Source organism: Larimichthys crocea, chromosome VIII (genome assembly GCF_000972845.2).
Source record: "Larimichthys crocea isolate SSNF chromosome VIII, L_crocea_2.0, whole genome shotgun sequence".
In the NCBI taxonomy this organism is placed as follows: Eukaryota; Metazoa; Chordata; class Actinopteri; family Sciaenidae; genus Larimichthys; species Larimichthys crocea.
In genome coordinates, this window is record NC_040018.1 from 15125212 (window position 1) to 15141946 (window position 16735).

The 16735-nt window shown below is 38.3% G+C and overlaps 1 protein-coding gene across 1 annotated transcript; it reads left to right on the forward strand.

Moving 5' to 3' along the window:
- Nucleotides 1-575: 575 nt before the first annotated feature.
- Nucleotides 576-11803, forward strand: LOC104927853 (C-type lectin domain family 18 member A). The gene is made up of 12 exons (XM_010742032.3): nucleotides 576-969; nucleotides 1838-1929; nucleotides 5406-5639; nucleotides 5760-5857; nucleotides 6487-6608; nucleotides 7007-7114; nucleotides 7248-7340; nucleotides 7787-7893; nucleotides 8020-8149; nucleotides 8324-8420; nucleotides 9040-9131; nucleotides 11347-11803. Exons 1-12 carry the CDS (start codon nucleotides 846-848, stop codon nucleotides 11382-11384), a joined length of 1335 nt encoding a protein of 444 aa, XP_010740334.2. The 5' UTR covers nucleotides 576-845; the 3' UTR covers nucleotides 11385-11803.
- Nucleotides 11804-16735: the final 4932 nt, after the last annotated feature.

Sequence of the window (16735 nt, forward strand, 5' to 3'; positions counted from 1 at the left end):
TTACTTTTATGTGATTTTATTATCCACATTTTAGAGAAAGCACTTTAAAAAGCCACTTACACATTGTTAAATTAGTGATAATAATCCAAAAACATATACAAAAATGTATAATGTAATATTTTAGCAGTATGTTTACAGTGTACTATAGTTACTTTTAGTTAAGTAAAGTACATTTATTCAAGTACTAGACCTGTACAAAGACTACTTTATACTCTTTACAGGGTGACACTAGGTGGAAGAGTTTTGATCCAGTTTTGCACTTTCAAGCAACTGGAAGGTGTTTATCAAAGAGCTTATAATGTGATGTAGTGAGATGAACAGTAAGTCCATACTTCTAATTGTTAAACTACAATTACTGTTAGACTAAATACTAATCCACTAGATGCCATGTGTTGAGTGAAAACCATGTAACTCCAAATTAATTTTCTGATAAACAGAGAGTTTAATTGTCCTTTATGAAATGACTCTGCAGTACGCAGAGTTTGACTTACAGTGGAGTGTTTTCAGTTTAGTATTTCTACGTTTATGTGAATAAAAGATCTAAATACTTACTGAGTACCTGGTGCCTCCACGTGGATAATGAAGACTTTTTGCTGTTTGCATGTTTGCACCTCCTGCACTGCAAAACGTGCAAACGTCTTTTAGCGTGGATTACTTTCATAAAGAGAAAGATGGGAGGAATAATAAAATGATAAACATGCAGTACATCTCCAGTCCTTGTAGGGACAGCGAAGCATGTGCACCGCGCTGATTGAAAGCTGTTGAAAGAGGGAGGAGAAGATCACAGAGGCTGGATGACTGTGAGCGAGTAGCCACTGTTGTTGGAGACACTTCAGGAGTTCACTATGGAGTCCACCGCGGCTTCCCGGTGTTTGGATCTGTTTGTCGTTTTGTCTCTGCTGCCTCCGTTTATCAGCGCCACCCGGATTATCACAGACACACCGGACCTGCAGAAGTCCACCAGCACCGGTAAACACACTGAGACATGTGCACGAGTCAGGGGTCCACGAGGGACACTAAAGACGAGAGTTTGTAGTGCAGAACAGACTTCACCCACCTGCTCACGTTCTGAGTGATAAATAGAAGACAGACATATTCTGGCCTAAATCAAGTTATAGAAAAGTAAGCTGGCTGAACCAACAACCTGCTGTGCTACAGGCTTTGGCACCACTTAAACGTTTTAATGTTAATTTGCGTAACACAAAGTTCAGCCCTATCTTTAGTCTAACTTTTTTGGTGAAATATGCTCAGGTGATAAAAACAACTTTTATGATTGGAATATTTGAATTAAATAACAGTTAATTATAATAACTTAATAATAACGCTTATAATAATAATTATAAGCGTTTATTATGTAATGAATAATTTATAACTCTTTCTGAAGACATAAATTATATTATTACAACTGTGTTATATTGTCATTGGTCATCTATTCATGTTTTATGTGTCTATGAATGCCAAACAGGGGTTTAAGTTGACAATTTGCTTTGTATTTACTGAATAATTATCAACAGGGAATTTGGTGATACATGCCTTAAGCATCCTGAGTTTGTATATGTGTAATTACATTAACAGAAGACTTTTAAAGCAGTTCCAGTGAATGATTGCTCATACAGGACATGAATATTGTAAAAATATTCTTTTGTGTTTGGTGTGTTTAACCTTACTGACCCTTCAGTTGAGTTGCGAGTGAAACTGTGACCGACTGTATCAGCCCATGCTCCAACTTTACACATACACACAAAGCACTCAAACATCCCGCCAACACATTTGCATTCAGTTGCCATGGCAACAACAGTAAGAGGTGTACTAAATGAGCGTTTCTGTTTTCTTCCAGGGCTCCGGGTGAAGGAGCACTCACAGATTGTTGCCCAACACAATAGGCTGCGGAGTCGGGTCCAACCCATGGCAGCTAACATGCAAAAAATGGTTTGTGGCATCTATTGTCTGTTTCTGCAGTGTGTGCTTTAATGGTATGAATGCTGTCACATAAATGTGAGCTAAGGCACTTTATGTGTTTGTTGATAGTATGCATTCCTGTTAAGAAAAAAAAAGGAGGTAGTGCACTGACCGCACTGCCCTTTTTCACACTTTGTCTGCTGCACACAATTGTCTCTTGTAAAGAGTTTCTGTTGTTTGGCTATGTGTTGCACATACTTTGTGTTGCACTTTACTAACCAATGTGCTTTTGAGTTCAAACAATCTTAGCTGCCAGTGCAGAAACACCTAGTGAAAAACAATAATTATAATGATGACAATGCTGTCAGTAATGATCAGACATGTTCATCTGCATGTGAGCCAACAGTTCAAAGAGGCTTGTAGTGCCAACAGTGAAAACGACAGTCCAGATTCTTGGTTCTTGGCTGTTTTTGCTGTTTTTTAATCAAACTTGTGCAGGTACAGTAGCAGCCTAGTCGCAGAGAAAGCACAATATTGCACACAAAGGGTTCACTTAATCAACAAAATTCCTGCAGCTCTCCCTCAACAACATCTATGGCCGCAAGGGACACATGAGAGTGTGGATATTTGTTTGGTTTCTGTACACTTACAGTAAAAAAATATTCCTTTCTCAAAAGTGAACTAAACTAAACAAAGGCTCAGATAAAAAATGCTTTTCAGTTGAACTGTATTCGTCTGCAGTGCCGATAGTCTCAACAGTGTGAAACACTAGTGTTAGTGCACAATTTGTTCTGCTCTGCTGCAGGCTGACTGATAATGTGGACATTTAGAACAAAACCAAAATCAATTAGTTGTGCAAAGTCTTGTGAGGGTTGCACAGCGAAATGAAACCAATGAATCTATTTTATTTGTTTATTTTACAAGAAAAAGATTAAAACTAAGCAACATTTTTAATTTGTCTCTTAATACTAATGGTCAACACATATAGGTAAATCACTGCACACAAAATGCCTGTCTGTCTGATAAAAACAGGGTCATGGTAAGGTGTTGCTGAATGTGCATCTTTTTTTTCTAATCCCACTTTCTGCAAAATATTCTCATCTTTATCTCTTTCCATAGATTGCTTTGCCATACAGTACCTATCTATACAACATCCTTGCCTGCATGTGATTATGACCAAGAGGTAACAGTGGATTATGAAATTCACAATGCTCTAGATATCCTCTGGGCCTAATATGAGATTTGTGCCAGGGCAAACTGTCACTTTGTCATAGATTACATCCTCAAAGCCACCCGTACAGACTGAGTCTCTTTCTTCGACTGCTCTTCAGCCTCCGAGAACTGTTCTCAACTGATAAGGCAGTAATGAGAAAAAGAGGATGTGGATAATCATTGCACGTTCACATCTCTGGTATTACAGGTAATTTCCCTGTGAAAACCCTTAGAGGAAGCTTTGCCGAGCTGAAGAGGCATATTAAAGAGCTTTACTGATAAACGTTAAAAGGCTCAAGGCTTCCGCTGTTTGTGAATATCTGAATGAGGTTTTTTTTTTCCCCACACAGGAATGAACCAGTAAGCATTGTGGCGAGATTATGTTGAAGTGATTATAATATAGTTCTTTATGCTTTGCTTTCAGGGTGAGGTCTGCAGGTTTTCTTTGAGCACAAAGTATTATGAGGTCACACCATCACTCTCAGAGACAGAAGTTCAAGTATTTACTTTTGATATGTAAATCATGAGATTTACTATTACTATTTTCTATTTGTGCGATTGTATTTTATTAATCTCTCTATGAAAATTCCCCCAGCTTCAATACTTCATTTTAACACAGAGAGGAAAAAACACACACAGACAAATATGGAGCTTTATTAATTTTGCTAATTCGCCACAATATGGCACACACAAAGCAGACAAACCTTGTATACACACAGATTTTAATTCTTGAGAAATTCAAATCTCACAGCTGATACGACAGGACATGCTTTAAAGTGAAATGTCTTAAATGAAATATTGCCCAGTGACCTTACACCCCACTGTTGGCATCCAAGTGTGAGCTGATGACTTTGGCTGGCTGACATCAGAGAGTAGAGTGAACAATGAACTCACGGTGGCTCAGCTTTTCTACACCCCACATCAGAATCAAAATGTACCACTGATGTCAATCTTCCAAACTCTAACTGTACAGAAATTTTTTTTCTTTCATTTGTTTTTTTCTTTAATCCTTAATAGACTGCACAGACCGGAATATGACAAACACACAGGAACACAGGAACATTGTCACATAAGCTAAGAAAATTGTTAGGGACATTTTCTTTTCTTTTCTTATGATACATCCCTGATCATTACACCATTAAAAGCTATCTTAACATTAGCCCCAGAATTCATGTATGTAGCCTAACGTTAGCAAGCAAGCTTAAATGAACCAATGCTGTTGCAGTTGTCCAGATGTAAGCAAACTCACATGGCAAAGTGTTGAAGTAAAAGAGCGTTACTGGGATTAAAAAGGTTACTAAGTAATAATAGTAATATGCATTACTGCCCATCAATGCTATAAATCGAAGCATTAATAAATGATTTATTAACCCCTGACCCAATAACTACAGTGTATAAACCTTTAGTATAGGGTTAGAAATTATATCTAATCCTCCTAATATATGATTAGAAAGTGCTACCCAAGAGAGTTTACAACTGACCAATCAACTTGATTTCTTTAATTTCAATTATTTATTATATTTTTTTACACAAAACTTGAATCTGTAACTTTCCACGTCTTTTCTAAGCAGCAAGAGAACATGAAGTGATTTTTGTACTACAGCGAATATGAGAGACTGATTGTGGAAAGTTTGTGTGGAAACCAGTTGTTTATTTGAATCAGCCGCTGCAAATCTTGGAAAATGTGCCACTAAGTGAAGTGTTTATACCAGTATAGCACACAATGAGTGTCAGCCTGTGTTTGTTGGCCCTGACACGGACTGGCAGATTGCCCATGGTGTCTCCCTGCCTGTTGCCCGCTGTACGACTGACTCTGAAAGGATTAAGTAACGCAAATCACTTATGCACTATTAGGAATGACCTTCATGTGAAAGAATTGTTCATTTATCCAGTTTTAATCAGTATCTACAAAGTACAATATGACCTTTGTTTCAAGTTTAAGGTGCAGCTTCAAGTTCAACAGACCCCAATAACATATTTTGATAATTAAATGAGTTGGTGATGAAAATGTCCTGTTGGTAATTATTGATGTAATTGCAAATGAACTCTTCATTGTTCATGTAGAATTAAACATCTTCAGAATGCCTTCAATTGTATAAAAGAGTAATATGTCTGTTGGATGTGCTTGAAATGTGTCCATGTCCATGATGAATATAATCTGAGATTTAAAATAATAGAAACTTAACTGGGGTTTGTTGGAAACAAATAGTGAAAACTGCAGGGGAACTAAAGTAATATATTTTTTCAAATATTTAAGTTGTGTAATGAAATTTAATGTCATTATTGTCTTATAGGAGTGGGATGAGAAGTTGGCCTTGCTTGCAAAGGAGAGGGCAGCATTGTGCCACTCAGACCACCCCCCTCAACACTCCTCATCTTTCAGTCACATTGGCTGGAACACAAATCTTTCTGTTTATGGTGTCACCTCATTTTCCGACGTCATTGACTCTTGGTTTGGGGAGGGGAAAGATTTCCTCTACTTGAATGGGAAGTGCAGAGAGAACACCACCTGTCAACACTACACACAGGTATTACCAAGCAGACACAAACTGTATTTCTGTCCATGTGGAGTTTTAGGATTTGAATGCTATTCATATTTGTGTTTTTTATGCTCATGTCTTGTGTGTGAACCTTCTGTTGTTGTGTAGTTGGTGTGGGCCACTTCAAGTCATGTGGGCTGTGCCAGCCAGCTGTGCCTGAGGGAAGGAGACCTCTGGGAGATGTTTGTCTGTGCTTATTTCCCTGGGTAATAATTGCACACTTTTTTTCAAAATCAGAATCAAAATCAAAACCCATACAAGGAACTTGACATAACTCCATATAAGCATAGACAAAAACAGTGCAAAGGATGCTGAAATAAATAGGATTTTCAATCATTTCACTGTAATGAGAACTTATCACCAGCCATCAGTGAACCATTTAATATATTTGGATTTGATATATAATGGATTTATGTGGATGTTCATGGTGGTTCTGAGCCTCAATTCTCCTGTTTATGTCCAACTATCAGAAGCAATGCTTACATGTTTCCACATAGCCCAGTAGTCTATATATAGTCTAATCTAAGATATTTTACTATTTTAGATTAAAATCAGCAGAATCCAAACTAATGGCCATCTGACACTGACGTCCACGCATCAATCTGACTCAGACTCAGAGAGATCACAGAGCTTCGTCATCTAACCTTGAATCAACTCAAAAAATTATCCCCCTTCTATCGATCCTACATACATGATGTAACAAAACATCTTTTTATTGGTCAATAAGAGAAGAAGAAATTATGCACATTCAATATATAGAAAAAGGTTCAAATCATCAAAAGTGGAGATCAGACAGTGACAATATGTCCTGAAGTATATATTTGTGTTGCTGCAGGGGAAACTGGGAGGTGAAGGGTCAGCTGGTGATGCCTTATAAGACAGGACTGTACTGCTCTCTCTGCACCTCTTCCATGTCTGGCTGCTTTAGACTGTGGGATCACATAGGTGGATTATGTGGTAAGACTTTATCATTCTCTAAATGTATTGCCACAGTATAGAAGCAAATGTTGCTGAATGGACATTCACAATATCTTTTAGAAGGAGCACTTACAGAGGTCTTTGCTTTAAAAATGAATGGGCTTCATTTAACAGGGAATAAGCATAAAACCTTGAAGCAGACATGCATCATAGTGTTTGTAATAGATAAAAATTTAATTTTCCATTTAATTGTCCATTATGCTCATGTGATATTTCTGCTTATGAAATCTGTTCCCTAAGTGAAGTATTTTTAGTGTTCCACAGCTCACATCTTTCAACTAGAATCACAGTTCTTCTGCAATTTCCAGATTTGATTTTGCGACGTGCTTGTGTGTGTATGCGTGTGTTTGTTGGTGTGCATGCACATGTGTTATCAGAGATTCCAAGGAATCCATGTCGTATGAGCTGTGGTCAGCACGGCCATCTTAACATCTCATCCTGCAAGTGCAAGTGTGACCCTGGCTTCACCGGACGCCTCTGCCAGGGTACCAGTTATCAGCACATACACATTAATATTGGTAGCAGTATCATTAAAAATGAGTCTCCTCTCTATATCTTAACATTTTTATATCCAAAGTACAGATGCACATTTAATTTTACCAAATGTCTGTTTTTCAGTACGGTGCAGTGTGCAGTGTGTGCACGGCCGTTTCAGAGAAGAAGAATGCTCTTGCTTGTGTGATGTTGGCTATGGTGGTGCTGAGTGTGCAGGTAAATGCATTGTGCTTTATGCTTCTTTGTGTTTTCATACACCTCAGCAATTTGCACCGTGAGACACAGACTGAAGATTCAAAGGCACACACAGACACACATATACAGAGAAAATCCATCTGGTTGCTGCTACATTCTGTATTTATCTTAAGGGATGCAGAGTCTGGTGACATGATGAAAAGGTGGATAAAAAGATTTACAGTGTATGACAAGTGGTGCAGTTCTACACCTTTAATTACTTGTCTCAATGTGTATTCATGTCTTCTGGATAAATAGGAAGCAAAATTGATTTGTGTAATTTGATTTGGGTTTCCCCTGAACATAATTCTGCAAATTTCATCCACAACTGACTTAAAAGATTACAATAAAGTCTGTTCATTGAACCAGTTGGTCAGTATAGTTAGTGTTCATTTTCAGTGTATTTTTGGTGGCTTGTGTTCCAACAGAGAAAGTGCAGTTTCCCCTCCACAGCTGTGATGTGATGATAGATGGTGATTGCTTCATGGTGTCTTCAGAAGCTGACACCTACTATGGAGCCAAGAGTCACTGTCAGGTGAGAGTCAGGTGTGTGTTGACCACTTAGAGAGTGAGAGAAGCTCTACAGCATCATATAAATCAAGATATAAGGATGTTTTATTCTGCTTTCATTGTGCCTTTTGTATTTTGTTTAAACCACCAGGAACGAGGGGGTATTCTAGGTCACATACACAATCAGAAGGTTCAGGACATCCTGGCCTTTTATCTCAGTCAGCTGGAGACGAGCAACGAGGTCACCAACACCGACTTTGAGACACGAAACTTCTGGATTGGTAGTTTTTCATCTTGCTTATCCAAATAAATGTTAAAATATCAAAATGTTTTTCTAACACCGGACAGCAGTACCAGATTAGCTGGCAGACTCTGCTGTCATTTTCGCCAGATGTACTGCCAGGTGGAGGTTGTGGAGATGCTGCACAGATAACAGCAATGTTTTTGCTCCACAGGTTTGACATATAAACCTCTGAAAGACTCATTTCGCTGGGACACGGGAGAGATCCCTCGATTCAGTAGCTTTGCCTTTGGGCAGCCTGACAACCAAGGGTAAGAGACACATTTACAGACATTAGCTACTGCAGAGTACATCATAAACAGAAATGGCAGAGTGCAATGGAGCTACAGAACAAACAAAAAATAAATCATCTGAGAGGTAGAAAATTACTTTTTGGTCTGACCTGCAGGCTTTTTCTCTTTAAACGTATGTGTCTGCCTATGGGTCTACAATATGTACAACTTTCATACCTGAAATAAAATCTGGCTTTTAAATAGCACTTAAAATTACATTATTAAACATATATTTATATATTTATATACAGACTAACCAGGAAAGAACAGTTGCTTTGCAATGTTCACCCTAGCCACTAGATGTCTCTCCCTCTCTGTCAGTCAATCTATCTATCTATCTATCTATCTATCTATCTATCTATCTATCTATCCCATGTTAGTAATCCCTAGTTTATAATGTATTATGTGTTAGATTAATCAAATACTGATCACTGATTTCTGTGTCTCTGAATATATTTGGACATTTGTTTGTTTGCTTTACTTTATTAATTACTGTACAGTCAAAATAAAAACTTAATTTTCCTTTCAACTTTACACTAAACCTTTCAAATCGGCAACTCAACTAATAAATGTTACTTACTCCTCTTTCTCTGTCTAGCTTTGGAAACTGTGTTGAGTTGCAAGCGTCGAGTGGCTTTAACTGGAACGACCAGCGCTGTAAAACACAGAACCGATACATTTGCCTGCATGGTAAGGCTCCTTCTGGGACAGAGTTGATAAAAGTGTTGAGGGGGCGAGTGTTTTGTATAAATGACCATCCAATGTGATCTGGTGAGCATTCCTGCTATGAGGTGGCAGTGGTAACCACCAAGTCACTGTGTTGTCCTACATATGCGATGTAAGAAACACAGGAATTCAGAGCAGTTAAAACCTGCCATGTGTTAGGCCACATGTCAACCAATTAGATGACATATAGACCAAATAGATTTGTCTCTTGCCAGTGAAAACTATACACATTTCCCCCCAAACTTGACATGCTACTGTCTGTCTAACTCCAATTGTTTTGATGCAATTAAATAATAAACTCCCGAAGACCCAGCTCTTCAGAGAGTACTTCCTCTTCTAGCACTACCAACAACTGGACACACTAAATCTACCCCTTCAAGAATTGTCACAGCACTTACTGCTGCACTAAGATTTCTCTATGACTCTGTACCTTGATTGTTTCCCTTTTCTGTAAGTCGCTTTGGATAAGAGGGTCAGCTAAATGACTAAATGTAAATGTGGTAGAAACAGGATTCAATGTGAGGTGTGCCCCGTCTCCTGACAAAAAAGTAGCCACCCTCCGAATTCTTTGCCTGGGTATCATCTATGGTATATGGAAAGAATTACTGCCATCAGGGCAGAGGAGTCCTGGACTTTTGTGTGACCAGGTTTACATCCATCCTTGTTACAGTAATGTTACTGCATAAATGGTCAACCTATATGAGTGACTCCATTTACAGTCATGTACCCTCAACATCAAGGTCTAATTTGGTCCACCAACTTTTTTTGTTTGTTTTTTATTAGCAAAATTCATAGAACTTCTTTACAACAGATGACAGTCGAGAAAGGGGGGATGGCTAGGTTTGTGGTCAGGGAGTCTCAGGACCCCTAATCCAAGTGGCTGCTCCGCTCCAACAACTAATATAATTCTGTTTACTGAAAATGGTTTATCAAGGGTTTATTTTTTTATGAGAGTAATAAGACTCAACACATAAAAATGTAAAAGAAAGAAATCGAAAATATCATATAATGGAGCTTTACAACATTCTGTATTTGTTTGCTAGTCGACTGGCTGTTTTCTCTTCTTGTTTTCTCTTTAGAATTAATATTGGCATTCCCACTGCCTGCTGTGCTCTGCTGTGTCCAGATAATTAGTATTACCTCTTTCACAGCCTCTGTCACTGATAATCACTGCAGGGTGAAGAGTAAAATGTTAATCCAGTGTGTCCATGAATGATGCGAACACAACACTGAAATCTCTTTGTGATCCTGCGTACACATTCAAACATGGCACTCAGTCTAAATCAATGGCACTAAGGGCTCGCCATCAAGAGCCTTTGCACGATCAATATACATCAGCTCCACAAAGGCGCACAGTGTTTAGACACTCACATACACACACTTACATTGATTGTAAGGAATGAGACAGTGGCAGATTTTTAGTTTTGCCCACTTGATTGTGTCTCTGCAAATGGTTGGTGCGTAATCTGGTATTGATCATTCACAGCTGAAAGGGTGATCTGCTCTGAATGTGGTCAGTGTTGCTAGGGTGACGTTTTCACAACCTGCTTTTTGAAGACCTCCTAATGTCTCCCTCTTTGTAGTTTGTGATAGTGTAAAAAGCGACTAGTAGATCATGATCAACAAAGGGCTTGAGGGTGGGATTATATCAACGGTAGTTAAGCTATAGTAGTATAGAGGTCATAAACAAAGCTAGACATATGTAAATATTTTTCAATCAATCATTTTCCCAAACTTCATCTCAAATAAAAGTATAAATTCACTGAAGCAACAAAGACTGAAATGCATAAATTTAGGTGATTAAAAGCATACACATCCCTCCGTCTCATCAGAGTAATTTCCACCCTTCATTGCTGTGTTTTGTTAATTGCTAATAAAACGATAAGTGGATATCAGACAGCCTGAGGCAGACACTAAGCTGTTTGTTTCTCTAGAGTACTGTGTGTGTGCGTGTGTTTTCATATGCATGAAAAGGAGTCGACGGTTTTATGTCTCTTTTGTCAAGTTTTACATTATTAACAGTTTGTTCACAGTCAGATTTGAGTAGAATTAAAGGATTAGTGGGGATTAAGGACACAAACCACATTTCTTTCCACACACTTAAGTGTTCTTCCTTTCTTTAACAATGATTTTGTACTCAACATGCTGAATTTTGTATGTTTTGTGTGTGTCTTCACAGCTGCAGAGCACATTGCCCAGTGGGAGGATGGCAGGTGAAACTAGGTGTGCAGTACATGTCACATGTTGGTTGTGACAATGGCCGCTGTTGTTGGTATATGTTATGTCAATCATTGTACCAGTGGATGTAGTTTAGATGTACTGTATATACTGTACATGTCTGAATGTTTAATACAAATGCTTTATTATTAAGTGGTTGTATGTTGCATTGCCAATCAAAAACCTCAAATTTGACTCATCAGACCAAAGTACAGATTTCCACTAGTCTATTTCTTGTGTTTCATGGTCCAAGCAATTCTCTTCTTCTTCTTGTCAACACAACCAATGATCTGAAACGCATTAAGAAGGCAAGAAATATCACTATTTAACTCTAGATGAGGCACACCTGTTAATTAAAAAGACTTTGAAAATGACTAACCCATGAAACTGACTCAGAAAATGTGTGCAAAGCTGTCATCGTGCCACATGTGTTATTTCATATTTTTGATGTCCGTCTTTCGTATTTATTGAAAATGTATTCAAAAGATTAAAAAAAGATCGAATGTGTACAAACTTTTGACACAAGTGAGCAGCCTCAGTTATATTGTATCCTCTCCTTCATCCACACTAATGTGCCCTTGAAATGGACTAAGTCGTTATTAGTCATCATTATTAAAGGAGGTTTATAGTACTGCTTTAGAGGAGTGAGGAAGTAAAAAAAGAAGGTTTTGTAAAGCCATAATGGTGGCTATAATTCAAGGTTCCCAGTGGATGAATTCTCCTGACTCTGTTGTTATATCATTGTCATTATGTGCATTTAGCTCAAAGCACTGTGCCTACAGTTGTAAGTGTAGTTTCATAGAGCTGGTAACAGGCTATGGTGTAGACTGACTTTTTTACACACTGAACACTGAACTGAGTTACTTTCATAAACAAAGTGAGATTGACCTTCAGCCCCTCTATTAATGGTTTGAAATGATTCCATTGACCATAAAAAATCACATAAGAGAGAATGTATTTTCAAAGACAGAGAATGGATAGGAGCAGTTACGACAGGAGTTGGGATTTAGTTCGGAGACTGTGGGAATTATTTCTTAAAAAGATGAGTTGTTTCGTCTCCTGCGCCACCTGTCATAGCAATATAGTTGGCACGATTCATACACCAGATATACACCAGGGAGAAAGTCAGTAGCCATTCAGTGAGCAAAATACAGCATACAGAGTGCTTTACTTTCAAAGTGGCCTGATTTCTCTCTCTGAACCCCCACAATTTAATAATTAGAGAAAGTTGTCAACAAAGTGTGATTTAAAAGTTTCATTCAAGGAACAACATGTAATTTCCTGACTGCAGCTGTTTAAACAATTACTTGTTCAGAACATCGTGCGTGGCAGTGGTTCTTGTATTAGATAGTAAAATGATTTTGGAAAGGAAATGCAAACTTTGGCTGAGCTTACAGAAAAAAAGATGAAATTGTTCTTCTATCACGTAATAGCCATTTTGTCTAAATCCTGTTCTGGATAATCATGAAAAAAGTTTGAGAGGAAAATTCTATTTGCTAAAAGATTGATTCAGCACCTTGGACAGCAAACATTTCTGTGAGAGTAATGCCTCTATCAAAATTTTGACTATCCTTTAAGATTTTTTGGGGGCCTTTTTTAAGCTTTATTGTATAGATGCAGCTGAAGACTGACAGGAATGTGGAGAGAGATGGGGGGAATGACATGCAGCAAAGGGCCGCAGGTTGGATTCGAACCCTAGGCTGCTGCGGCAAGGACTGAGCCTTTGTATATGGGGCTGCTGCTTTACCAACTGAGCTAAACAAAGCCCCAATATTTTGACTATCTTGTGGAAAAATCTAAATGGAAATGCCCCAATAATTACAATAATGTTGTTCATGCCATTGCATTTTTACAAACACATGCTTGCCAAAAACAGCATCACTGTGATGTATCTGGAACCTGGTGGGAGGCTGTAGATTCACCTGATGTCTGTCAGATGTGTCAGGTCAACAAACAGAATCTTCAATATTCTAAAACTTGCTTTTGATTTGCCCACAGCGCTCTCTAACAGTGACTCATCAGCTGGCAACAAAACTGGATCTGTCTGTAGAGGCCACAAGTTATAGACTCTGACACTGAAAGTGGAGAGAACACATAACAGAAAACCAATATTGAGCTTTAAAGTAAAAGAGCAAGGACAAGTGTGTTGTGACATCTATCTGTGATGATTGCAATCACCTCGCTTCACCTCTCTCCTTTCTTACTGTGGGCTCAAAATATGCATGTAATAAAGCCAGTGTTCCATTTGTCTGCTCATGGTGGTACTAAAATTATGACAGTTCTTATTTTCAGGTGATTATACACTAATGGAAACATAGTTGTGATAATTATGTTACATTGCTATCAAATTCTGTAAAGCCCAAAATATTAGACTTTACCATATTGAAATATGTATTCCTAAAATGAACAAGAATTACTGTTAGAGATAAAGTATTAGTGAATAAAGGCAAAAATAATAATTTATAAATAGTTGTCTAATGTAATATGCTAAACATTTCAGCAAATGCAGGATGATTTGAAACTGATATGAGACAAATCTCTGACTTCTACATGTCACAGGTGTATGTGAAACTGTAGTTTTGTTTTTCTTTGTGTGCGACAGTTTAAATGTGGATCAGGTCAGTGGGTGATTAATGGGGGTTCAGAGGTCTGACACCATACTGCCCTCTCAGTGAAGAGACAAAGATCCTAATGGATGGTAGATGATGATAAACTCAGAGGGAACAGAGTGATAAAGGCTGCAGACTATGGGATCAGACCATCGTGTAGAGCAGCAGTGAAATGGTGCACATGAACAAAACTGGGATGAGGTCACAAAGAGGGTTAAATATCTGGGAGCAAGAGGAGCAAGCCAACATCTAATTGTTTTTTAACTCTACAAGTTTTACACTACTCAACACCTTTACTATTTTCCCTCTGCAAAAGTGAAACTTTGTCATCTGTTACACTCCATTCATTTCAGTTTGTTTAATTCCTTGCAAAGAAATGAACAAGAAGATCACCATGACTCATGTTTTTATGGTAACTGAGGGAGGAAATCAAACAGTGAGAAAAAACTTGGGAAAGGTGGAAAGGAGACTGGATGAAGCAGAGAATGAATCTGCAGTAACTCCAGTTATTCATGATATGCAAAGTGTTGATATAGTTTGCAATGATGAAAAAGAAAAAAGTAAATGCAAGAGTTTGCTCCATAATGAGTACACATAATCCCTGCAGTGGAGAGGAGGCCACTGGATGTCTGTTTTCTTTTTCCTACTTTTGTCTTTTTTCATGGAATATGTTGAAACTGCAAACATTGCTTCTCACCCTCAATGCAGAAAAAGCCTTTGATCTGGTCCTCTGGCCATACATCTTTGAATCATGAAAAGGCGAGAGTGGGTAACAATAGCAGATCAGGAACATAAATTGGCACTGTATACTGATGATGTTATTTTGTGTATCGTAAATCTGGAGAGATCTCTCCCTATTTTAATAAGCACAATTAGCATATATAGTAGAATGTCAGGTTATAAACTGAACTAAAAAAAATAGACCTTGATTCTGGATGACCCAGACAGTAAAATACAAGTTTAATTAGAAATGGGTCCAAGAAAGAATAAAACACACAAAGCATTGTTATTCCTGAGATGATTTTCCCCTACCTATTTACCTTATTGCTATTATTTTAACATATTTTGCTCACATTATGGTATGTTCTTTGCCTTTTATTTATATTGTATGCCGAAATGAATGTGCAAATTTTGTTTTTGGGGTATTCACTTGGTTGCAATCTGCATCTTCATCACTAGATACCACTAAATCTATACACTGGTCATCTATGCAGCAAATAAAAGCTCCGGTATGTAAGATGTGGCTCTATTTACAGATTAAGACATAAATGGAACATAATATGCATTACTATGTTTTCATTAGTGTACAATCACCTGAAAATAAGTTACACTGTGTTTTTCTTACATTAAAATTAGACTTTTATGGACACATGTCCTCTTACATGGAGCCCGCCACACTGACCCACCATGTTTCTACAGTAGTCCACAACAGATCAACTAAACACTAATTCTATACAGGGCCTTTTGTGTCTTTCGCATGCTTCGCAGCCACCATAGTTTGTTCTTCATGCTATGGAAGGGTGAGGCGAGGGGGTTGCAGTCAGTAACTACACTGCTAGGTGGGATTAAGTGAAGACTCAATAGCTGTATGTCCTACATCTTGTGCATCATTTTAAATAAATTAACCTAAGATTCTGCCTGATAAATTTAATATCTTTATTATTTGGAATCTTTTGGGTCTTTTCTAGAATACATTTCGGTTGGTTTCCTTATGGCTGAGCAACTGATGGATCACTGGGATTGTTAAGGTTATATTTATGTAATTTTGTGTGGATAATAACTATTTGGCCACACAGTGTGTCACTAAGTGAAATGTGCTGTCCAATAAACTTTTCTGCTGATGTGTTGGTTCATGGTAGCCTCTCTAAACAAAGTATAAGTGTGTCCTGAATGTCTTTGTGTGTGTCTGTGTCTGGGAGTGTGTACTGTATGTGTGTGAATCTTCGTCTCAGACGGCGTACTCACACAGCTTCCTGCTGGTCTCATGGTGCCCCCTGATAAGCTGGTGCTGCAGAGGGTTTCAGAATGGCGCTAGTGGCAGTGGAATTAGCTTCTATTGTCATGATAATGACAGTGATACTCTTGCCCCATCCCTGACTCAGACCAGCCATTGTATGGAAACAGGAATGCAATTTCTCCTGCAGCAGCAACCGACAATCCTCTATGAGAGTGAAAGGTCCCTAAATGACTCTCCATTCAGGCGAGGCTGAGAGGCCAGCAGCCAATTAAAGTGGGAGCAGCAGAACAGCGCCATCCTAAAGACCTAAGGCTGTCTCTAAACACTCACATTAAGCAATACCAAGACACACGTACATATACACACACCCATTAGTCACTGTATTTTCCCTTTACAAATAACATCTAATGTCCTGAACTACCTTTCAGACCTCATTCTTTTGGGGGCAGGCAGTTTATAGTAAATAACTCAAGAGGTTTATTCAGCACAATATGTACACAGACTCAGGAACACAAGCTATTGATTTTAAAAAATGCCTAAATATTGGAGTTGGGGGACGGAGTTCCTGAGCAAAGTGGAGACATTCTCCAACATCATCCATCATGGTTAAATTCTTTGCTGGTGTTTATGGTATCAGACAGCCTCCTCCGGGCATTTATCTGGTAGCTGAGGCAGAGTCACGATGGAGGTTGAAAAGTTTCCGAAGTGTTCACGCTACTGAGCTGTGAGTAAAATGTGTGCTGCAGGGCCCTGAAAGCTTTGAGCTGAGAAGAAGCCTATTGAGC